This window comes from Gambusia affinis, linkage group LG02 (assembly GCF_019740435.1).
Source record: "Gambusia affinis linkage group LG02, SWU_Gaff_1.0, whole genome shotgun sequence".
Classification (NCBI taxonomy): Eukaryota; Metazoa; Chordata; class Actinopteri; order Cyprinodontiformes; family Poeciliidae; genus Gambusia; species Gambusia affinis.
This window is the reverse complement of record NC_057869.1, coordinates 9,685,773-9,711,607: the sequence shown is the minus strand read 5'-3', so window position 1 is coordinate 9,711,607 and position 25,835 is coordinate 9,685,773. Positions and strand designations below refer to the sequence as shown.

General features: G+C 37.4%; 1 protein-coding gene across 1 annotated transcript in view; it reads right to left on the bottom strand.

Annotated features, from left to right (window-relative positions):
- LOC122822870 (ras-specific guanine nucleotide-releasing factor 1-like) overlaps positions 1–18,789 on the bottom strand; it is a 28,374-nt gene extending 9,585 nt beyond the window's left edge. The window contains exons 1-16 of the mRNA XM_044101885.1: positions 18,157–18,789; positions 13,231–13,337; positions 11,048–11,195; positions 9,879–9,971; positions 9,087–9,340; positions 8,904–8,983; positions 8,202–8,395; positions 7,565–7,674; positions 6,805–6,923; positions 6,422–6,582; positions 6,134–6,197; positions 5,524–5,666; positions 5,132–5,214; positions 3,983–4,231; positions 1,223–1,596; positions 916–1,032 (exon numbers count right to left, since the gene is read on the bottom strand). Coding sequence (XP_043957820.1) covers positions 916–1,032; positions 1,223–1,596; positions 3,983–4,231; positions 5,132–5,214; positions 5,524–5,666; positions 6,134–6,197; positions 6,422–6,582; positions 6,805–6,923; positions 7,565–7,674; positions 8,202–8,395; positions 8,904–8,983; positions 9,087–9,340; positions 9,879–9,971; positions 11,048–11,195; positions 13,231–13,337; positions 18,157–18,432 — 2,572 coding nt within the window. The 5' untranslated portion in view covers positions 18,433–18,789. The remainder of the gene's footprint in view (positions 1–915; positions 1,033–1,222; positions 1,597–3,982; positions 4,232–5,131; positions 5,215–5,523; positions 5,667–6,133; positions 6,198–6,421; positions 6,583–6,804; positions 6,924–7,564; positions 7,675–8,201; positions 8,396–8,903; positions 8,984–9,086; positions 9,341–9,878; positions 9,972–11,047; positions 11,196–13,230; positions 13,338–18,156) is intronic.
- Positions 18,790–25,835: the final 7,046 nt, after the last annotated feature.

Below are 25,835 nucleotides of genomic sequence, written 5' to 3'. Positions count from 1 at the left end.
GTTCTAGTCTTGAACTCAAGTATCATTTAAAGTTTGCCACAAGCCATGCAGACATGTGGAACAAAGTGCTCTGATCAAATAAGAGAACAATTTAACCCTATTCCCATGGCAAAACAGGGTGGTGACATCATCATGCTGTGGGGATATTTTCCTTTTCAGGAGAAGTTAATTGAAAGATGGACTGATCTAGGGCTAACCTGGAAGATAATCTGTTAGCGCCTACAGAGAACTTGAGACATCACTGTATTTCTACAGTAAATCAATGCCTATTTGTGTTTTAGAAAGGTCCAGTCAAAGTCCACACCTAAATAAAATTGAGAAGTTGTGGCAATATTTCCAATCTGATTGGTATTTAGGTATCTTCTAAAGAATAGTTTTCTATGTATTCTGTGTATATGTGGACATTGTAGAGACAAATCTCAGTGTTGCAGCTACAATTGCAGTGAAAGATTGTTTTGCAAGCAACATTGTTTAGGTTTTTATTTGGAAAAATATTTAAGAATTTGTTGGAGTGTGACAAATTTTCCAAGGTTAATAATTTTAGAAAACTATTTCTGTTGAGGTGCATGTAATTATCAAACTATCAAGAAATTAGTAGTTCAGGTGCCTTTTGGTATAATCCCAACTGCTTTTTTTTTTTTTTTGTCAAATACCCATTTATTATTTGAATTTACTACCCAATTAATCTAATCTGATGTTCTTGAATGTTGTTTAAGACGTGCCAAAAAGCACCACTGTAAAACGCAGCATGCCACTCGCACTCATCCTTAACCCTCAGCAATTTCCCAGCTCCATTATTTCTGGAAATCTTTTTTTTTTTCCTTTTGAAACTACTGACTTGGTTTTTGAACTGGTTGACTTCAAAGTCAAGCAAGCTGAAGAATAGGAACAGCTTAATGATGAGTTGTACTGTACCTGAGTTTTTTGACTTGACATTCTTGGGTGTCGACGGTGACTTGGGAGGAGACATTTCTGATTCTGCCTCATCACTCTGACTCTGCTCTTCATCACATTCCTCTCTGACAGACCGATCTGGATCCAGAATTCAAAGGGGAGTACAAAATGTGAAATGTGAAAGAGGAAAATAAAATAACACAATAAAATCACAACTAAAATGAACTTGAACAACTCTGTTGATATTTGCAGAAAAACAATCCTCCCTGAACTTAAGCAGCTCAATGGGAAACTACATTCAAAAAATGAATCCAGCAGCAGTTCTGACCTTGCTTGCCAGGGGCGGACTCTTCGGCTTTAGCCTCAGATTTGGACTCTCCTTCATCAGGGATTTTGCTGGCCATTGTGCTGGACACGTAGAGCTTGTTAATGTCAAGTGTGGTTTTGCTGAAGGGTGACATGGTTGTGTGCATGCTTGCATAGCCATTGGGAGAGCAGCTGAGTGCAGCAAGGTCCAGGGCCTTGCCCCCAGTGATGATGGGGATGTTGAGTGAAAGTTTGCGTCGGCGGTTCGGAGAGGAATTCTTGGTGATGGAAAGAGGAGGCGGCGAGGAGAACTTGCGGCTGGCACGTGGCGACGTGGGTGGTTCACCATAAAGGAGTTTGTTGTTCTGGCTGCTGGCAAAGAAGAGCTCCAACGAGCTGCAGGAAATGGGGAGAGACAGAGACAGGTGACCAAAGACAAAGGGTGAATTGTTAGATTTTAAATTTTGGTTTGAATACAAGATGATCTCAACAATAGAGAGAAACAACAATGGCTATAATGGGGTGGCACTGGCTGTCAGAAGAAGCCAAGGAACCGCAAGGCTCCTTGGGAGCTCCTGCCTCTTTTATTTAAGCTACTTTGTTTAAGACAGCATCCTCCTTGCTCTGAGAGCCACCCCCTTGAAGGCCTATAAATAGCATGTCAAGTGACAGTGTGGGAGGCACGGGTGCTGCCAACAGCAACCAGCCCAGGGGAGGCCCACAGAGACATGGGGATAGAGAAGCGGAGAGAAAGGGGAGCCAAATAAACAAAGAGGAAAAGAGAGAGGAAGAGACTGGGCTTCAGTAATAACACAAGACAAGCAAGGCTGAAAACAGCGATACAGAGAGGGAGGGCACCAGAGAGGAGCAACATAGTTGATATGGATTCCACCACAGCGCAGGTTGTTGGCTGCGAGTGGGCGAATGGGAAGTCTCCAGCCCTGTATGATGCTAGCTGCAGTCATAGCGTGTCTCCGTGTCGAAATTTAAGAAACACTTTTTAGAGGAGAAAGCATTTGAAATGATGAGAACGAGTGGGGTAGAGGAAAGGTGAGAGAGAGGTGGACTGAAAAGAAGTCGAAATGAAACTAAAAAGTCAAGATTGTAAAAGAGTGCGAAAAGAGGCAAAGATTGCATGCTTTTGACCAGACAACAAGAGCGGTAATATGACAAAAAGGAAGAAGGAGTAGAAGAGAGCAGGGTGCAAAACACCAACATCAATATTTAATACCATGGAGCTGTTGCAGATGATGGGGAAGACAGGAGAGAGGGGGAGAGGGTGGGGTCCTGCAGCAGAGTAGAAGGTTGCCATGGTGACAGCACTGCATTGAGAGGGATGGTCAGACTCACGGAAAGAAAAATAAAATCAAGAGAACAGCAAAGGGTAAGACGAGGAATGGGAGAAAGAAGAAGGAAGAACTGGGAAGACACAGGATCCAATTAACTGTGATGGCAGAGAGAAGGTGTGCTGCTGTGACCTCTGATTGCCTCCTCCTCAGCCGGACTGGGTATGGTAGCATGATGAGGTTTCTCACAGACAGTCCATGTGAGAGCAAAGGCTAATTCAGTCACTGGGGAAGTCCCACCTCTTCACTGCAGCATTACAGCACCGCTATTGGATCCTCAGGTCGAAAAGTAAGGGAATCTCAAACAGTGTAGAACAATAGCAGCAATAAACCGATTAAGAGTTTAATGTAGCCAAAGCATACACTTTATCTAAGTTAGACCAAATAAAAGGTTGATATATATAAGACTGATGCAAAAATCCAAACAATGCAAAACTGCGTGGTGAAATATGAGTCTGATTTATTTGCCCTGATTATAAGATAAATATAAATTCATCTTGTGAAGTTAATAATCACATACAGTAGGGGGTGTTGTGGGGTCTGGCAAAGGGAGCTATGGCTATGCCTTCCTTGTTGCTGCTGCCCAGTTTAACGTGCCACCCCTTGTGAAACTTTCTATAAATTACTTTGATCTTGTAGCTTTCAGTCAAATAATCCCAGGATAAATTTTACTAGTCTGAGGAGACAACATGAAATTGTTCTATTTTAATTCAAAAGTACAATTTTTGTTTTGTCAAATCGGGCAAGTTTGCTTTTCCAAAGGATTTGAAGTATTAACCAAATCTAACTTCTTAGATATGAAGAAAAAAAACAACAAGTCTTAAAGTAGGCTGGATGAGGAAAGTTGAAATAGTCTTCAATAGATTTTCCTTTAATCTATTTAAAAGATATAAAATTGTTAAGAGGCTACACTTAAAGTCAGTTACAAACTTTTTATTAAAGGTGCAATTGGACATTCCTCTACCAAACAAGTAATGTGAATTGATACACGCTACTAGAAGATGGAAGAACACCAGTGTCAAATGTTTGTTCTACATGAAACACAAATAATCACTGCAGTATGTCTTAGTGTATTGTGGACTCTGCATACGCTGAGGAACACAGAAAAGCACACAATTAATCACTGGAAATCCAAGAGAACAAACTGTTCAAAGTCTAAACAAAGATTCAACCCAGAAATCTCTGTGAAGTAACAGTGTAAGCTGCACTTCCTGTGTGTCACAACCTGCTAAAAATTGCTTATAAAATGGCCACCAAAGACACTGATGTTCCCTGAAACCCACAACCAATGCAAACTCACTCTTTTGCAATGCTTCCATATTTTTGTGCATTAAGTACCTTTAAAACTGAGCAGTGAACACACAGAACTGAGATTCTATAAATATAATAGAATCTTTGCCAGTAACTAAAATGTACTTTGAAGTAATCCTACATACCGTGCAGGGATGGCACTGATTGGTTTCTTGTAGATGGTGATGAGCTTGTCCAGGACTATGTCCGCACTGGTGAAGACGCGGTATGAGTGAAGGAAGGTATTGAGGAAGTCAATGGAGAGAAAGCGTAAGTCGATCAGCCTCTCCAACAGGCGCTCCACACTGGCGTAGCGGATCTGCAGTACCTTGCATGAGTTCATCATCTTGCTGAAGCGAATGTCGACATCATCACAGTACAAGCTGGTATCTGACCTATAGAGTATTAGATATTATTAGAGGGTGGAAATGTTACTCTCTTTGGCTTGCGTTCCCTGCATTAATGCTACCCAATTTTTGGGAGAGCTTCAAGATTCATGTAGGAATTTCCTATTTTTATTCATAGATGTTCATTTCCCCAAAAGGAGAGAGAGATGTCACTGCTGTGTACAATGTAAAAGCAGACTGCATTTTCTACAAGGTTTTAGAGAAAAACATATCTTTTACCTGTTTATTCTACCAGAAATTAACAAGATTTTAATTGGTTAAAAGTACATCCTTAATCGTCCAATGCTTTTGGAAAATGCAAATGATATATTTTACATCAGGGTTGCTTTATTTAGCTTAATATTCTTGTTGTATGTGTATTTAATTTAATGATTGACTTTAGGGCTTTAAGTCAAAAGTAAGATGAATTTGTAATAGTCAAGACAAGCACAACAAGGTCTTAACTGATATCGAAAGAAATTCACCTTAATCTTCAATGTCTTTTATAGCCGTAGAGAAAATATAATTGCTTTGGTGAAAAACCTAAGTGAACCAGCTAATTCTCTTAATTAAAAAATGATAAACGCTTAAAAAATTTAAAAACAATGTACTTACTGTATATTTATATATGCATGCTCTTGAAAACTAGAAAGTTCAACTGGGAAACAATAAAGTTTTGTGTCATATTTGATTTCTTGAGCAAGAAAAGTACAATGACATTAAACATAAAAGAACAGATACATGAATATTTTCAAAATATGGTGATTTACAAACGTTGATTCAGATCAGTTTTTGTACTCCTAGTCAACAAATTCTTTGTGCATTGGTCATTTTATATCTAACCCTACTGTCAGTCTTTGACTTTGTGTTTGTACCTTATGTGTGCATTGTTATGCACATGACTCTTACTTAATCATTTGTGGCACTGTGACTTTACTGTTTTCCTCAAAGGCGTTCATCATTAGACCGTTGCAGCGGATGTTGTCGATGCACTGCAAGACAGAAAGTAACCAGAAAATTGCTGTGTGTCAATATGAAGATGTAGGACGGACAGAAATACAGAAACTGATGCTGCAGGTCTCTTTGCTTCCTCTTGACCAACGATGCAACAGAGTCCTTGATTTATGATGGACTTTATTTTCCTGATTGCATCCTTGTGTTTGACTTTCAAATCTCCATAAACAAAGAGTTTTGATGATGCTGATTAAACATGCCCATGAATAGGCAAACTTTTCTCTCTCCTTGTTTAGCACTGCTCCCCCACTTTGATTAATTTTTATGCACCTTGAGGAGAAACTTACCTGACTTATATCACTTGTCCATGCTGACTTCTCCTGTCGTGATGACGCTACAAGGATGACAGTGTAAGGTTGGCCTTTCTTGGGCTCCACCATAACTTTAAAGTCCAGATGCTCTGCATCCTGGCCACTTCGCTCCCCTTTGGCTGCAGTTCAACAAATCACCAGGTCAAAAAATGTTAGAAGCCTTGCAATGGTAACTATTGCTGTAAAAGGTTTAAACTGAAAACTAAAAGTGTCCTAACAATGGATAATTATTAACTGTTCTCTTTATGACTCATTTGATCTACTAGAAGTTGGCTAGAGAACAATACATTTGAAAAACCTCCTGAAGTGTTGTGACAAACATAATCTCCTAATACTAAAATTCACAAAATAGTTTGTTTCTTATGCACCCATTATGTAGAAGAAAGCTGCATGCAATAAGCACAATTCTACTATAGACATGCAAATTCTTGCAGAAATAAACTTAAACTTTGAACTTTTTCATATTTTGTCACCAAACATTTACAGATTTTACTGAAATTATAGCATCTGTGTGTTTCCCATGTATGTTCATTGTAATTACCTTGTTAAAAGAATAAGATTGGATAAACTAGACACAGCAACTTACACTCATCGTCTGTCCCCTCGGGCTCCTCCATTAGGGTAGAGTCTATGAGAGACACCACTCCATTCTATGATAGGATTGACAGGTCACAGGTAAAAGTTTTTCTTACTTTTTAAACCCTTTCTGATTAGTAAAGAAGTATCTTAATTTCACTGAATCTGTACTATGTGCTCTAAACATATGGAAGCCAATTTTTAACCTCAAAATTTGTTTTAGATCAATGCCAGACTTACTTAAGCTGTATTTTGTTTCTCTAGTTTTAGACCTTTATAAGTTCAAACCATGTTTTACCTTTGTGATGTGAAGTTTTCCTCCTGATCCTCGGGTACAAATGATGAGATGTTTGGAGAACAGGAAGCACTGTCTCTCTCCTTCCTTCTTCAGAGACAGAGAACCCAGGCGACCTCTTGTGATTTTCCCTTTTTCACTCATTGGCACCTGAATTAGAGAACCTGTCCAAACATACACACATCAAGTTATGCAACATTAACATGCAAATATTCAACCCTTTTCTACATTATATATGATTCATTCATTATTATTTGGTTTAGCAGGCTTTCAATAGGTTTTTCTGTGTTTCAAGTTGTTGTGTGCAATATGTATGTTTTCTATTTTAGATTATTTACTTATTAATCAGAATCAGTGCTTCAAGCTAGCAATCAAACTTCCATTACCTTGTCTCACAAATGTTTGGCTGGTGTCAAGCAACACATCACAACCCTCGACAATCATGCGCTCGATGGCCAGGTTCTTCCTGATGTTCTCTGTTTCACTCACCTCATCATGCATGATTCTAAAAGGAACAACAAACACTCATGCATCTCATTGAATTACAATATTCAAATCTATTTTATTTCAGAAATTACATTTAAAAAATGAAATTCACACCATATTGATTACACAAAGAATGATATTTTACAGGAATTGATTTATGCTAATTGTAATTAAATGGCCATATTGTGTCTTGAACGACTGACTTGACAGTTGTCCAGCAGATTTATTGTCACCCTTCACAAGGATGCTTAGCCACAAAAAGTCATTGCTAGAGAATAATGTTGTTCACAGGCTATTGTTTATTTAAGTTCAGACTGCTGAACATTCAGTGGAAGGAAAAAGTTAGATGAAAAAAATACACAAGCAACAATAGGTTGTTGCAACTTTGAAAGGATTGTGACAAAAACTCCATTAAAGAGTTTGTTAAGTAACTTGGACCTCCTTACTGACACAGCTGGCATGGCCTCCAAACCAGTTACACCTCAATAAGTGAAACATATGATATGACTTAGCGAGATATAACTATACTGAAAAAACAGGCACCTTAGTCTACCCTCTGTATATCTTTGAATTGTCTCAATGAATCTGGAGTCCCCTGGACTCAGTTATTAGTTGAATTGTGGATTTTCTCAAAAGAAGATGAACAACAAATAACTCTACCTTGACAATTCTTCCAGTTTTGACTTGGCATAGTCTAAACTGTTTCTTTCCACATGCTCATGAGGAGTATGAGCCAGTAACTCATGCAATGTCAAGATGTAGCGAGGGATCTGAAAAGAGGAAGGAAATATGTTTCAGTTTAGTCTGACTTTTAGTATGTTCCTTGAATTTCAACATTCCATCAGTTCAAATACCAATAACTCAGTTTAATCAGTTTTAAATAAAGTAAGCAGCCATCAAGTGTATAAAAAAGTATATCTCAGAATGATTGATGTGCTTGTGATGAAGCTTGAAAACCTCCTCTAATGCCAGTTTATTGGAGAACTGTCAGCTGAATTGGTACAAAACATCTCTTCACTTATTTTTAACATACTGCCATACAGTCACAGACTAAAAAGGAAAGATGTGTGTTTTTTTAAACACGGCTCTGTTGGTTGCTTGAACTGTAATAGTCAGCACAAAATATCAGAAAAATTCTTAATCTGCATTTTTAGTATCTTTCAACAGGCACACAATGGGTGTTTAATTTCAAAACAAACCTAATTTACCACTAATAGTAAATTGAAGTCTTTTTAAAATTTGGTGGATTTTTTTTCTTTTACATTTTTCCCCTCAGGCTGTAATTTGTTAATTTTACCTGGAACATGGGGTAAGTGAGGAATGTCTCCAGGGTCCTTTCCTCACAGTCAGGCTTGGACTCGTACTGCTTCAGCAGCTTATCAAAGTCTCTGTTCTGCTTGCAGTGGGCCAGGATCTGCAAACTGTACTGATGGTTCCTCACAAACTCTTGATAGATGTTCAGCATGGGCAGCAGGATGTCAAACAGGTCAGCTGAAAATGAAAACATGGAAACAGAAGTTCCAAAGATTGCTAGAACTTTAACACGTTTTTGTCACATCTCACACACATGCACTATTTATCTAGTTCCCTTCACTCTGATACCCAGAAATAAAGACCAGTGCAACCAGTTGCCTTCAGAAGTTACCTTAGAAGAAACTTCTTTCTGTGTTTAATTTATCCTCAATATAAATAAGCTCTCTAACTAAGAGAGCACTATGAAAACTGAGGAACAAAAGACTCTGAAGAACTGAAGACTCTTCAGTGAAATTGAATATGGAAAGACTATGATGCAACTGCAAACAACAGGTGGCTGTCTGACTAAATTAAAAGAATGGGCAAGAAAAACACTTACAGTAGCAGCTTAGAAGCTTTTTAAGAGCTACGGAGAACCGCAACTCAGGCAGCTTCGTACCACGGGGATACTTTGTGGAAACAGTTCTTTCTAGTTTTTAGTTTTCAATATAGAGGTAAAGATTCATAGAGTCTCTGAGTGTCTTACCCAATACCAGTGTTGGCCAACTGGCGATCCTGGCCTTGAGGCCCTGGTAGAAGATCTGGTGGAGGAACATGATGGTCTCACTAAGAAAACATGCAGGCAAACAGGTAAATGCTTATTAAGTGAACCACTTTTCATATCTCTTTCTCTTGGTAAAGAAATAACTAAAGAAGAATTAAGAGCAACCTGTTGAGGAAGATGCTGCTGACATCATCATGGGTGATGGGGGGTTTCTTGGAGCTGGCTGCCATGCGGAGCGGCCGCAGGAAGTTGTTGACCAAGATGTGGAGCTGCTGGACGTACTCGGCTTCTGCCTCCAGCATGCTGAACACCACCTGGTTTCTCTTCCGCATGCTTTCGGCATGGGGGGACCGGATATAGTCCTGGATGATGGTTTTCCACTTCCTGCGGCATATCCAACCTCGCAAGAAACTTTGCACCTGTGGGAAAAAAGTATTGCATAAGGATTGATTGGTGTGCAACTTCAAACACATAATACAGCTTTAACACACATATATATATATATGATTTAAAGAATATACCTCAGAAGTGCTGTATCATATAAAGTCTAATTCAACTTATAACTAAAGTAAAAATGTGAAAAGGTATTTAAAAATGTACTAGTTCAAGATCATTTTTCTATGTGCACTGGCTGTGTTAATTGAGAATTGTGTAGCATTATATTAAGTTTGAGACTTACCTGAAACCACAAACATCTAGAAAATAATAAAGATTTTAAGTTCATAGTTTTGCATCTGCTTGATGTTCAACTAGTCATTCAATTTGTCTATTTTTATGCAAACACATTTACTAACGTATTAGTCACAGTGTTTCTGGCACACTCTGTCTAACTCTCTCCATTGGTTAGAATAAGGTTAGGCATATACAATATGGAGAAAATTTTGTACATTTTTCCTGTCTGACTAATGATGAATCTTCAGCCTTAAAAAAATTATCACTGGAGCAGCTGCATGTTACCTTCTTGATCTTCTTGATCTCTGTGTCATCCTCGCTGGGGGGCACCTCTGGATTTGACTGGATCTTCTCATTATCCCTCAGAATCCCAGAAATCTAAAAATTAAGGGAGATATTAACTCATTTAAAAAGGTTGGAAAGAACGCTGTGTTTTATGTCCTGTTTCACATTTCTGACATGATTAAAATAAATGATTAAAATTACATGATTAAAGGCATTAAAAAAAAAAATACTTCAACTGAATGAACTTTTTAAAATCAGCAGCCACCTCTTGACTTCATTTTTAAAATGCTAAACCTCAATTACATTGCTTTGTAGTTTTGCCTTTACATATTTCTTCTGACTGCTTTTTTGTCAAATTGGAACTTTTCAGATCCTCAGAATGAATGAATGAGTGTGAATGAATGACTGCTCTGAAGTCCTCAGGATTTGATAAAGTCCAAAGCAAGAACAAGTCATTTACCATTAACATTTTTATTATTCAGGTTTTATTTGTCTGATATTGCATTTCTTTTGATAATTAAGAATGTCAAAAAGCAAAGCCAGGATAAATTATTAAATGAAAGTTTTAAAACAATTTATTCCAAAATAATAAAATATTTCAAGTGTTTGCATTCTAAGGAATGCAAACACTGAATTAATATATTTGCCATCCATTGTTTAGGCTTGCTACATTCACTCTTTCAGCACTCAGAATATGAATATGAAAACTTTTGATAAAGAACTCATAATATACAACATCCATTACTGTGAAGACTGTGGTCATGAAAAGGGAGAAAGCAGATTTTTATTTTGTAGTGCACCCTGTAGTATTATGAACAACAAAAGCTGACTCATGCATATTGAGAACGCTGGATTCAATTGAAACCTCCATTAGCACTTTAAAGAGAGACACATTTGATCTAGTTTAGGCTGAATAATGAGGATACAAAACATTCAACAGTATAATAGAGTCTCTAGGGGGCACTGCAAGCTACCACTCATCATGAATTCATAACACTATGGTTTGAAATCAGTGTCAGGACCTTTGTCCTGTGAACACTTTGTGCTCTCTGCCTCATTACTTTTAGTCGCATTGTTACTCTCACTCTGCCCACTGTGTACCATACAATTAAACAAATACAGTCATACACAAGCATAGGTTTGACAAATGAAGTTATTAGGCAGCTTACCTCAGATTTTAGCCTTTCTATCTCTATTTCCCCGTCCTCTATCTGTTGTCGAAGTTGCTTGGCTACAGTTTTCTCTGTTTCCACTATTTGGAGCAGATGGAGATACTTCTGCATGAGGGTCTCATGCTCTGTGGCCAGATTTCTGTAACTGTAAATGCACACACATCCAGCCATTGTGAGCACCACATTAATGCGTTTTGCACTGGATTTTTAAATACTCCTGAATACAAAAGCAAACTTTTGGTCAGAAGGCAAGACAAATTTATTTGCAAAGCACAAATTAAAGACAAGATGATTGAAAGTAATTAACAGGAAAATTACGGAATAACATTACAATATCATTCAACATCAAGAAACATATCAAAAATAATAGAAGCATTTCAAAACAAAAGGAACAACACAAACATTTGTTGTTTACGAGTACGAGGCTGTAAACAGTGACATTTCCGGTCCTGACTTAAAGAACCTAATGTTTTTGAATATCACAGATTTGGAATTGATTTTAGAAGTATATTTTCCCTCTGATTTCACTCTGGTTTACTTTTGTGTCTTATTGGGTGAGTGGCATTCATGTTTTAAAAGTGCTACATAAATAAAACCCAAATTTGAGTGAAGGTAAGTGAATGAACTACTCACGTTGAAACCTGCATATTTAAGAACAAAACCACAAACTTTTGTCGTCTCTGTGTTAAGCTGGGATGAAATTGTGATGCGTTGTTTACACTTTTGGGAGTGACTGTGACTCAGTGGGAAAAGTGATTGGTTCCCTCCCAGTTTCTTTCTGACCACATGTTGATGTCCCTGGAAAACACACTTAACTAGTGGTAGAATTTCAATTTAAAATATTACATATGTTAATGCTATTCATTTTTTGACCTTAGGGGACCTTGGTCATGTTGAGAGCATCAGCAAACCTTTGGTGGAATATGTGGAGGTACTCCATAACCTGAGCTATAGGCAGTATATAGGATGTTCTGAGATGTGTCAAACACAGCATTAAGATACATTTATTAGATTAATGTTAAGATATATCTCATTTAACAATTTAGTGAGTAATAATTTGGCAAAAAATCTGACTGAAAAGTTGATTTTTCATTATAAAGTAGTATATTTGTCCTAAACTATTTTTCACTTATTGTTTCCAGACATAAAAATTTTGATATTTGCCAATAGGTTACTTGTTATCAGCACATTCAGATTAATCTTCTAAAGAACTTTGATTACTTCCAGCGCACAGCTTTCACAGCTTTTGGAAGATTGAGTTGAATGAAAGGAAGGTTGTATTACATGTAATATTTCATCAGAAAGAAAAATGAAGATGTTGCATTTGAGGAAAACCTGTTTAAATCTTCATAAATTTGTTAATCACTTTCACAGAATAAGTTACTAATCTTTTAAAGAATACACCAAAGCAATAATTATATAGACGCTCATATTTACACTAAACACTTGTTCCTCTCCCTGTTGTTTATTATATTACTACAGGTCAGCTTTCCCCTTTACAGTCACAGCTGCTGCATCGACTGACCACTAATCAATATAATCTTGACTGTGTTCAATCCGTTGACCTTTTGCTCAACAAATGCTACCTGTCAACATTTGAGGACTGCTTTCATTACACTGCTGTTCCTAATTCCCATCAAAGCTGTTTCTCTCATTATATTGCTTCATCAATAGTATTCCTCCTTCAGCATTATGCTCATAACATATATGCAGTTCAGCTGAACTAATATTTACCTGACACACACCACAGGATTCCTAATAAAAAATTTTAACTGTAATCTAAAATGAGGAGAAAAAGCAGACAAGTTCATTTGTAAATATATTTTTGGTTTAGGATTTACAGAACAAGGGCATAAGGTAGTCAATTTAATTTAGTCACTGTTTACATCCATCACTTGTACTTGTCTATAGCAGGTACAGAATCTTTTAAGTTTAAGTCATTCCATATATTGTTTGTGAAAAGGATTTCTTCCTGGCAAACTTGTCCAAACTGGTAGACACTTTCTACTTTCTTTCATTTCTCTTAAAATGACATGTGAGAACTTGAAAAGTCCCTGGCAATCAGTTTTGAGTCTAAAATAGTGATGGACCACAGCTTCACACACCGACATATCAGTTCAGTTTTGTTGTAATTTATTCAAAGTTGTTGATTCAGGTGGATTGTAATGTGTGTAACTTACCTGGCTTGTGTGATAGCAGCCACCCATTCATCGCAGTCTTTGACATCTTCTGTGCGCAACTCCAAAGACTTCTGGTTCTCATGACTGAAAGTGACGGTGAAGTAGAACTGGAAAATACAAAGGATGGCAGAAAGCTAGAATGTTAGCTCGCAAAAAGGAAGAAAAAAATAAGCTATATTCAACTATTCTCAGGTGAAACTTACTGAAATGAAGAACAGTCAACCTTCAAAATGGAAACAATTATTTAGTGGGTAGAACACCCACATGAAACAGGTTTTATTCTGTTTGGAAAGTTATTTAATGTCTCACCAATTTTCTGGATAATTATTCTGTTAAAATGATGTTGACTCATTTTCAGAATTCTTTCAGTCACAATGAGATGTTGAATAAAACTTTACGTTTGGTTTAACAATTTCATGTGATCCAAAAAAGTTCTCAGGCTCTTTGGGAAACAAGAAAAATTCTTGAAGCATTTAATGAACTTCCCACATTTACATTTGTGATGGAAAGCCTCTGAAACAACTGTTCGACCTGTAAATCGCATAAAATAACTGTTATGGAAACATGATGATGCCATGATTCTATTGAAATGTTTTGTATCTCCTTTGCAATTTACACCTAACCTCGGTTGAGTAAAGCTTTAAGCTTATGTGATGTTTTTGTACCTCAGGGAATCAGAAAGACATTGATTATAAAATAGCAGCTCCTAAAATACTGACCAATTTAAAAAGACAAAGCATAAAATAACAAAATGCTACAGTCAAATTTGTTTCAGAGATTGTTACGGGTAGCAACAAGTTGGCAGCAACTGCTTTTATTAAAAATGATTAACATTTTATTTCAAATAAAGTTACTCAAACTAAACATTGGATTTCAAATAAAGTTACTAAAATTAAACATTGGATTAAAAAAACAAACAAAAAAAACAATAAATGTGCATTTAAAATCTGAATTTATACAGACTTTATACAAATTTTAGCACTGACAACCAACTTTGCCTGCATCTCTGTGTGTGTGGGTGTGTGTGTGTGTGTGTGTGTGCGTGTGCGTGCGTGTGTGTGTGTGTATGTTTGAATGAGCAGAAGGTAGAAAAGGTCACAGGAGGTTCACAATAAACTATGTGTGTACTGTTTGTGTAGCCTCACCTCTGAATTAACAGCCTCCAGGCTTTAGCCATTTTGTTTTGTTTGTTCTATTGATTTGCCAGTGACATAAACACTCACTCTCCTTCTCTGCAATTTGCAACTGTAAAGGTTCAGTTACAGCAATTATTTTAATGTACATTATGTTGAACTGTTTACTAAAAGGCTCATGGGATAAAGTGGTGGTCATAGCACAAATATTAGAAATAGGCTATCTGTAGTCAAAAAGTGTCAAATTATATAACAGTGATGCATCGTAAACAGACCCCCGCAAATCCAATATATTGGATTTGGTTTTTTTTTTTCTTTCCCTTTAAAATGTGAGAGAGAACTCATTGGTGAAGGGGAATAATGTTCCATATTTCCTGATGAGCAGCAGAACAGGCCCTCGTCAATAATGTGATTCCCATCTCGTCTCCTGTGAGCTGCTGCGTCAAACCTTTTAGGCGGATAAATTTAACTATACATCACTAAATTATTGTTTGTTGTGATAAAATGAGACAACTTTGTAAAAAGGAAGTATTTATTGAAAATGCTCATGGAAAATTTTTATTTTCTAAGGAAGAAAGAAAAATGTGTTGGAATACAGATATCTGTTTATTTTTTGTACTATTTTGAAATAAGTTGTGCTTGTTTTGTTTGCACAAAGCCATTCTTGTTCACAAGGCACAAATATCAGTACCACTTCTAATGCGGGAGCATATTCTTTGATGAAAAGTGTCAAAGTAAAATTTAAATGATTGATTGTTCATTAGACTGTAAAAAATGGGGATAAATAATAAAAAATATATTCATTCAGATCTAACATTTTATTAGGTTTAAAAATAAACATAACCCACCACTTGAATGAGCAGAAGGTGACCTGAATGTTATATTTCATATACGGGTGTTTTCCATGCTCACTAAATGGAGCACAATGCTAAGGAATATTGTTGCACATTTCGTTGGCCCCCTTCAAATGCACTTTTTCAGATGCAAATACGGGTTGCCATGGTAACTGTGGGCTTAAACGTAGCTCGCCTTCTAAATGAGGAATAAGAACATTTACAAAGTAGAACACTCCAAAGAATACAATGAGAACGCAGAGACAGACGGGTAGGAAGAGGGAGGGAGGGAGAGATCATTTTGCCTTTTATAAGGAGTGCTGGGCTATAAAAAGCAGCGTAGCCCTGCGAAGTGGCAGTTGGCTTGGCATCTATCCGCTGCATTGTCCCTCTCCCTGACACACACAGATAAGATCCAGCAACCCTCCTGGCTATCCCTCCTGCAGCTTCCACACACACACACACACACACACACAATACAAGGCTCACTACAGAAAAAAAAATAAATAGTGAAACCTGCTTTAATCTTTCACAGGTTTAATGTCAGGAGGGGTACAGTAGCGTCCCCTCCAATGACCTCTGCAGTCTGCTCACCGACTCGGCTGTCACCCTCTGTTTTTATCAGTGAGGTGGAAAAGGAAAAGGGAATCTGTATCCTCAAACACACATGGAAGATCGATTAGTCTTTTTGTGTCCTTGTTTCACCTGTTCCATGGAGCCGATGGACTTTATAGATTGGCCCTGGTACATATACAGAAAGACTTCAAGATCGGATGATTTGTCATAGATGTACAGATTTGGGTAAATATGAAAACATGACAGAAAGAAAACCAGAAAAGAAAAGAAACAAGTACATTTCCTAACATAACATATAAGGAAACACAAGCTGAACTGCGTAATGCTAACAGAAGGCTTTCCAAATCAGTTAATCTAATGCTGAAATAAATTTACTGCAGCAGTCTGCATGAACTGTTGTTGTCATAGATGTCACTCGGTACATATTTCATGCATGACAACAGGCTATGCTTGGCCAAAAACAATATTCAACAAACAGCCAACACATGTACTTATCTGCAGATATTTATAATCTCAAAATACTGCTAATATTTCTTTAGTAGCAACTTTTGACTGCTCATCTGGATCATTACATCAAACTTGTACAAATACCCCTAAGCCATTGCTTTTGACACACAGACATATGAAGCAATTTTGTCTCTACTTGTAGCTCCTTTAAATGTAAAATTGTGTTATTTTAACTCATCAGCTACCAGAAATCCTCCTATATACAAATGATTTTGCATAGTTGCTGAAATATATTCTCAAATTAATATGCACAATTTTAAGGCCAATTAAAGAGAGTTTTTTTAATTAATGATCTGGATTTTTACAGCTTTTTATGTAAAGAATAGAGTGATTGTAGGATTTCAAATAGAAACCTATGTATATTTAAATTTTGAGCACAATATTCCACAAACATGAACCTAATCCACAACTCCAAGAGAATCAGAAAAAAAGCAAACTTTAAGAGGCTGCTTAACACCACGATCTTTGTTTTTTATTTTACTAAAACAGTTTGAGTCAGTTTGTTGATTTTAGATTTTGACTGACTACAAAGCAATGATTGCAAGGAAGTTTTTTTTTTGTTTGTTTGTTTTTTTTTTTGAACAGGTATTACTTCAAAGAAATGTCTTATTTTCAGTGGAGAAGTCCTGAAAACTTTGAAGCTGATGTAAAAGCAAGCAGACAGAACACCAAAACTATCTCTTGTCCATGAATACACCTACAAATGTATTTCCTAGTCTTTCAGTTTTAAGTACAAATTTCTGTAAATCTGTACTTAAATTTAAATACAAATTAATGCCTTCTTTAGTGCATTAGTTTTCTTTATTTACATTTTTTTTTCATTGTCTTCTTTTTATCTCAAGTAAAGCACTTTGTATCGGACTCGATTTCTGCAAGTACTTAAAAAATACAGGCTGACGCACATACAACTGGTTAGCAAAAATATATCATTGCAATGGGAAAAATATCACTTTTTCCCTCGAACAACATGAAAATAGGAAAAAAATATATATAATTTAATGTCTTTATCTTCTGTTTCACATGAAAGCTAAAGAGACCGCAGCTGGGTTTCAGGTGACCGCTGACGTAGCTCATAGCAGGTTTGTCACTTCTCTGTTGGATGCCTGTGTTTAATTCCTCCATCAACAGTCAGACGCCATTGAATGAAACAAAAATGTTCTCGAAACTTGTTTCCAAAACAAAAAAAGAAATTCAAAGAAAAACAACTCAAAGTGGGCATGTTGAGACGCAAACAGGGAGCCTAATGCGACATGGTCAGGCTGTCGTCCAGTGCTGTCATTAGCACCTCATGATAATGAAGCAGCTATCAAATGGACCGCCGCTATAAAGCGGAGAGACACAGTTGCCAAGGTAGGATGCTATTAATATCAAGACAAAGAATTAGATCAATACGTCAAAACGCCAGGCAAAATGAGCAGTTCTCGTCCACGACCCCTGCAAAGTTTGGACTCAACTAAAGTTTTCTTTTCAAATAACAGTTGATTTCCATAAAGATTTTTTGCGTGTTTCGGAGTGCTTTAAAGACGAAAGTTATGCAAAAGATAACTATGCAACTGAAAGAAATTGACATTCAACTTGGAGGTTTGCGTCATCGCTGCTAAATTTAAACAAATTGCTGCTTGAACAGATTGTTTTAGTGCAGAATTGACACAAACAATCTGTCTGGATGACGCAATTACGTAAACCCACGTCAAGCGAGCCAAAATTGCAATTGCTTGCGTGATACTGTTTGTATCATAATAATAAATACAACGCTGTTGGCGGATTAGTCGGTGGAATTGCTGAAATTATCAGGAAAAAAAAAAAAAAAAAAAAAAAAGTTCAAAGGTAGCAAAACAAACCCATCCAAACTCTCATTTCTCCGATCAGTCTCCTACCTGCTTCTCTAAGCATTCCTTCGCTGACAGAGACGGTTTCGGTGACGGAGCCCGGTCACAGACGCATCCCTCCAACAGGTACAGTCCGGAGGGACGTGAGCTGGACTCGCTCTCGAAATAAAACATCATATTCTGCAACAGGGCGAACCATTTCGAGTGCCATTTTGTGTTGTCTGAGCTTTTCTTACTCAAGAAGCCTCGCCTCGTCCCGTCCTTCTTCGCCAAAAGGGCCAAATAGGTGATGTGGCCATCATTGAGTCTCATCCCTTTCTGCATTTTGGCTGGGAATCCGTGAGACTCGCCTGCGGATTCTTACATCTTTCTTCAGACTCTGCACCTCCGAAGCACAGTCAGACTTGGTGGGCACCTTCAGCCCCACTCCCGGGCTACCCTCATCGCTCCTTTTCCCAAAAACTGTGGCGCTGAAGGGGGAACAAGAGAGAAACTGATGCGCGCTCAGGGTCACAAAGGCGCATCCAAACCGCTCGAAGCTCTCCACGCTGCGGGCATACTACGGAGGACCCGACGCCGTGTCAGAGCAGCCCTGCCGAGCACTCATGATGAGCCACTGAGCTTCCCGCGTGCACGAGAGAGTGCGCGCGCACACTTAGCATCCTGCCCTCAGAAGGCAGGAGGAAGCGCAGTCATGTCATCCGTGCCCGGGGCAGCAGATTTCAGCACCTTGGACAGATAATAGATGCACAGATTTTTAGCCCCACCGTACTATTTTTCTCTTGATTAAGATTGATTAGTTTTTAGAGCTTTGCAAAAATGTAGAAATACAAATCAGAAAGCAAAAACTGATGTACTGAATCGCCACAAAACTTAGTAGAGCTTTTATTTTTATTTTTTGGTTGCACAGTGCAAGTGAAACGAAGAGCATTCGTTTCACTTGCAGTGATCCATTGCTCTGCTTGAAGGGGCTATGATTAGAAAATGATCTTGCAATGGTTCAGTCAAAGTCCAAACTGAACTCTAATCAAGATAAGTGGCAAAAAGTGACCTTCATTCTCCCGCCAAGCTGACAGAGTTCGAGCTGCAATTTAAATTTCTAATTGTGTAAGGCCGGTAAAAACAAGCCCTAAAACACTTCCAGCTGCAAGTTCAGTAAAACGCGGGGGCTGAGTACAAATCTATGACACATTTTCTATATTTATACATAAAAAATGAGTATTATTTGCTTTGCATTAGTATATGACATAGAATACATGTTAGTTTATTTTTAAATTCAAATAAAACAGTGGTTCACAATGACTGACTGTCTAACATTTTCATAGCTTTTTAAGTACTTTTTATTAAACACTTGTCCACATCTCATCCTCATATTAGATTCACTCTCATTAATAATCAATATCCTGTGTGACAGCTCAATGCAATTATTTAGATTCCTGAGACAATTTTTTTATAAACCTGCCTTTTTTTTTTGAAAAAAATAAATATTACATATTGCTGCATAAAATAAAGTTGATTTTTATTTTTATTTACGTTTAGCTGCACAGAAGTTAAGAGTTCGGTTTAATTTCATTGTACATTAGATTATTTCATGCTTTTATATAATGCAATAAAATTACATTCCTTGCAATAGAAATAAATTAAATCTAACTATATTGATATATTTTAAAATCATCTATTTGAATCTTTGTCCTTGTCCTTTTCGTCCCCTTTTTTCTGCAGCACAGAGTTAACAAAAGCCTTTCAGTGCTGTCCACTGCTGGTACATTTACATATCTAAGAGGGCCAGAGAGACACTCATTAGGGTTGGTCCATAATTAATCCTGGATTAGCATATTGGGGCGAGGACACACACAATGGTTTGTTTCATCACAGGGTGTTTCACGGTGGGATCACAGCGCTGTGTCTGTGTGGGATCATTAAAATGATCCATAGAGGTAACAGGGTATAATTGAGTGAGATTCGACTACACTCGTCGCTGCTCTTTTCATTTAAAATAAGAGTGTACCCTCCACTTTTAAGTGTCTTGTTTTTCTTTCCTTTGGTATCAGGTGCAGCGAAGAGTGGAAGGGATGTGAAGAAGATGCTAGAGCTGCAGTTTAGCTCCATGGAGGCATTAAAAGCGTCGGGTCTGCCATGATGCCCCAGGCTCAGCTACGTTGCAGAGCTCCTCGCCACTCATCCAATAATCAGTCCCCCAGACAAGAGTGGTAATGAGGCGGTGATTCTGTTCCACGACCGGCACTGATATTAAAGATTATTTTTATGGTTTCCTATTATAGGCAATGTAAAAATGGAAAGTGATGCAGAATATGGTCGAGACGGTGCAGAGATGACATTTTGGGAAAGGTCACAAAGTGGATTCAAGCCCATGAAACTGTGGCCAATCAGAGGATGTCTCTTCAGGAGGGGTGGGGAATGGGGGTGATTTTAGGCCTATTGTGCAACAGGATTTTAAGGTGTCCTTTCTAGGTTTCTGGGTTGCTTCAATATGTCAAGCCAGAGTTTTTCATCAACGAAGAGACAAGGGATAAAAACGGGTTTAATGGAAAATGTTGATAATCAAATTGTTTATTAAAGCTGGATGATATTTTTAGCCTCTTCAGAGGAAAATATTTAAAGAATCCCCCAGGTGTTATATACAAAAGCCTTAGGCATACTGAAGACAGCTGCATGACTGCTCATTCAGATACAGTTGCAGTCATATCTCTGGGCACAGATAAAACCAAACATCTGCTCATCAGGAGATCTTTTAAGGTCATGGGATTAAATATCTGCAAAACACTGAACCCCTGCAACTGCAATAGATGTGGTAATCAGTTCATATAGGCGGTGCTGGATCAGGTTTAGCTTAGACTGGGGAGAGTTCGGCAGGCTAAAAGATGACAAAAACATAAGATGGAAGTTTTGACTTTTAATGTGAGAATAGTTAGGTCCTATTGTTACATTTAGTTTTAAATTATATTTTAGCTGACAATCCCAAAGTTGAAGTTCAAGTGAAGAATAAAAGAAATTGTACCCAATTTCCAAAGGTCCAGTATTTTTGCCCTCTATATTTTGATTCATTCCTTTTGCTTTTCCCATAATGTCACACAAAGGAGCATGTTTGAGGTGTTGCCTTAACCTCTTACACCCTAAGCGAGCCGAGGTCACATGGCAGCTGGACCCACCGGTGGGTCCGTTGGGTTCTAGAGGTTAAAATAGTGTTGCCATTTGTAACTCACATGTTGTAAATAAACCTACTGAAAAATTACAAAGCCGTAATATGATCATTATTCTAGTATTTAGCAAATGAAAATTATTTTGCCATCCTGACAGAAAAACTTTAGTCTGATTTAATATCAGACAGTGACAAAAAATGGCAATGTGTCTCCATACGATGAAAAAACAAAAACACAACTACAAACAGAATATTTGTTCACCGCATGAAATCTAATACACTGTACATCCTGTGATTTATATTTTGTTTTGCTTCTTGCCCTCCCTGATGGCAAGCTGATTCTTGTCACCAGCTCTGGGCTTTGGCTGCAGCTCGACACACTCACACTGTGTGCCAGGTACTGCATGCAGGGTCACCACCTGTCTGCTGCTTCCTCCTGCTCCACAGAGCCAATAGGGATAGGAAGCATGGATTTTAGACAGGGGGAAAATGCAACCACCGATTTTACAAACAAAATACATTTAATCTGCCATTGATATACTAAGCTTCAGCAACAGTTGTTAATCTTCAATGTTGTTTTTTTTTTATCTTTAACATTGCAGAGAAGATGCTCAATGATCCCATTTTTGGTAAATCAATGCTGGGTTAAAGGATTAAAGCAAGGTTTTCTGCCACATCCACAGAGAACATTAAAAGCAATTTATTTCACTAGGTTTTTTTCTCCTTTTTTATTAGCACAAGGGCTGGGATTTAATGCACAAACTTTCCATCGCTACTTGAACTTGAACAACAGCTAAAGAGGAATAAGCAAACATTTAAGTGTCTAGACATGCAAAGCTGCTTGACACACTTCAAATCTTGTAGATGTAGCTGTAACAAAAGCAGGTTCTATGTTAGTATAGACCTTTGCGTCACTCCACGCTACTTTATGTAACATGAAGCATAGAAATCTGCATTTAAACCATTTAAATTTTGAGATTATTAAAACATAAAAACAGAAAGCAGTGGAGCATTACAAAGTGAGCCTCAATATCTTAATACGAAAACATTTAGTTACACTAGTGCAGATGATGAGATGACTTCATGAGCTGAGGACTCCTCAGGTCTTAAACCCTGAGCTTCCCCAAAACCCCACCAGAGAGGCATCTGTTTTCTAACAGGTGCCATTCCCTTCACACCGCAGCAACAAATGGCTGCTCCACTGATATATGCTAATGGCATGCAAATGCAATATTGCTGCTCTGAAGGTGAGGCATATTAATGAAAGACAACGCATCATAATCAGACAGGGGAGCTCTTAGTCCTCGACAGGCTCGCTGCCTCATCCTCAAATGTTGGCAGGGGTCAGCGAACAGCACATCATCAAAGACAACATGTTGGCTTAACACATAGATCTGAGGACACATGCATGAAGAAAGAATTTGCTAAAAAACATCCCTTACATACTCTATCCAGTACTGCATTAATACAGGCATAGTCCCTCCTGTTGGTGACGGAGGCTGACTCATGAAGACATGTGCTCATTATTATAATGCAGTCAGTGAGGAAGCATCTGCGGATTTTCATATTTTTGATCATATTAATATATGTAGGGTTTTCCTAGACCCTCCGTTCTTCAGCTGTCTTCTTAGTTCATGTCAACTGAATGTGAAGTATAATTTATGCTTTTAAGCATATGCAAGTAAGGGAATGGGGTCAACAGAAGGCTATTATGGCCAACTACAACAGCACAGTATTCAAAATCGCAACAGATGGAGGGACTTGCCCACATCGTAATGCAAAAACAATTCTCCTTCACAGTTTATATGATGAGACTCTAGAATAAATCTTATTGGACAGATGAGTCTAAAATGTAATCGTTTGGACAGCAGTACAGAGAGCATGCTTGGCATAAACCAAGTACAGAACTGCAGAAACAATCCTCATACCAACTGTGAAGAAATGTTATGCTTTGGGGTTGCTTTGGTGAGGCAGAATCTGGCCCACACTAATTACACCATGTATCAAAAAAAAGCTTAAGGATAATGTGAAAGCAGCTTTAAAAATAATTGAGGCAAAGGGAGAAGTAAACTTGATGCAAATGTGACAATAATCCGAAACATACCTATAAATCTATCAAGGAGAGGCTGAAATTTAAGAAATCTCAAGTGCTGAGAAATGTCAGAGACTGGTAGGGTTGTGAGATCTTGCTGAATACAGTCATACAGTATGTGAGCATTTATCAATAAAGAACTGAATATTGAAAGAAATGTTCAGATTTTTTCACACAACAGTATAGCTGCAGCCAAATATAAAATTATATATACAACTAGAACATTTAAATGTAAAATTATTTTTATTCAACCAAAAGCCTTGTTTCTCACAGGAAATGAGAAAGCCATCTCTCAAAAGATAAAACTATTGAAAAAGAGTACCACTTCTTTCAATGGAGCATCTACAGCAACAGATATAAAAAAAATGATCTGTTGTTGAAATTTCAGTTTTAAAATGGCTCACTCAAGATGTATCCATTCTCAGTAATCAGTGGAATATTCTTTTGGAATTACAAACAATAAGCTTGTTTTAGTTGCTGGGCAGCATGTCATCACTGGTACTTTGACCATTCATCAGAGTTCAATGCCTTTGAAGTTGTAAGGCCTCCTTACCATCTCCCTAATCTTTACTCACTTCAAGGGGTTCTCCATTGGACTCAAGTCAGGTCTCTGCCCAGGTCAATTCAAAACAGTAATATTACTTGAAGTCAGAAGAATATCTTGGTCAAATTAAGATTACGTCAAAACTAACTAGATTTTTTTGCTTAACTACATAGATTCCATATTAGATTTTCTGCCAATAGAATAGCAGTTAAATAGATCTCATAAGCATCTAAAGTCATATGACCTAATGCTAAGAATATTATTTGGCATTTAAATTACAAATATTAATGATATTTGAAATAATAGGAAATAATAAAATTATTTCTTCTCCTTCATCCTCTTTTTCATTAATATTGCATGCCAATTTGTGCAAATGTAAGCTTTTGAAGAACATTGTATGATCAGCCTCTTACTAGATAACTGTTGGCTTTTTGTCAGTTGCAGAACATAAATACAATGATAATGAAATAGTTAAATTGTGTATATTTGAAACACAATTTGAATTAAAAATAATAAAGCAATACATTTTAGTATTTTATTATTTTTGACTTATTTGAAATTTGTAGTTTATCCCAAGTTCATCAAGAGAAGATCTTTGCAGAACCACTAGAGGTCGCTGTTCAAACAGGGATTTGAGCTGGACTTAAAGGTAATCTGTCTAGTTGAGGGTGATAATTGATAGTGTTTATTCTACTTAACTAAAATATTCTGAAATGTTGCTTTATGTTTGCTTATGTCTCGTTCAATATATTATTTACACAGAAAGGACATACGTTTTTTTTTTTCCTCCATACTACACATTCATTCATATACATATAAGAAATTGTAGTTATTTTTACCACGCTAAGGAGAAACCCAAATTAGACAACCTTTAATTATAGTATACATGTTATCAAATACAGTTAGAATCATGACATTTTTACTTTTTTCCTATAGTAAAAAATCCTGCCACAGTGGTTTCTCATTATTTACAAGAACTCTGCAAAAGGCTTGAATACAGTTAAATTAGTTTTGGGTTTCTGCTACATTTACATCCAGCTGTTTTATAGCATTTTGTCCTTGTTTAGCTCACTTGTAAATGTGCTTTTTTGCTCCAAGTGTGAGCAACATTCATGGTTTTGTATAGTTCTCTGTGTTGCATGGTGACTGAGTGTGTTTACATTACATGCCTGAAGCATTTCCCTCTGCAAGCTCAGCTACAGAGCTACACACCAGATTTGTTTATACAATTTAAAAAAAGCATACCTTTCTTCGAAAATCAAAAAGCACCCCTCAACTTGTGTGCATTTTGTGTACAGCCTGTTGCCCATAGACATGTCCCTTATATTACCAAAATAAATGCAAAGTTCGCCCTCTGGCGTTAGGAACTTTTCAGTGATAATAGAGTGGATGGGTTGCAGTTTTCTGGGTTTGCCGTTTCAGCTGCCAGGTCCTGATGTGCGCTGGCAGCTCTCCATGATTACATTTCATCCTCCAGTGAGCAACAGCAGTGCAGCAGAGCAACAGCAACAGCAGCTCTGAAGGCTTTACAGTGTTGCTTCCAGTCTGTTAAGACTGTGGGAAAGTTGACGAGCTCTCATTTAGCTAAAGATGACTCTCTAGAAAATAAATTTTAAAATGACTGGATGTTAGAGTTTATTATTTTTAGTAAATAAATTATATAAATAAATGTCCCCCATTTTTCTTGCCATGTGTTTATGCTTGTTGCTTAGAAGTGAACCTTCACTTTCTTTTGCAGCTTCTACAGGTTTGTCTTTCATATTGTCCTGTCTCCACAGCATAATGCCGACTCAACTATGTATCACCATGGATAAATGAAGTGTTGAGGGTGATTTGCATGTTACTTTCCATCCAAACATAATGTTTTGCATGCTTAAAATTATGACACATGGCTTGTTGCAAACTGTAAGTGTGTGTTTTTATGACTTTCG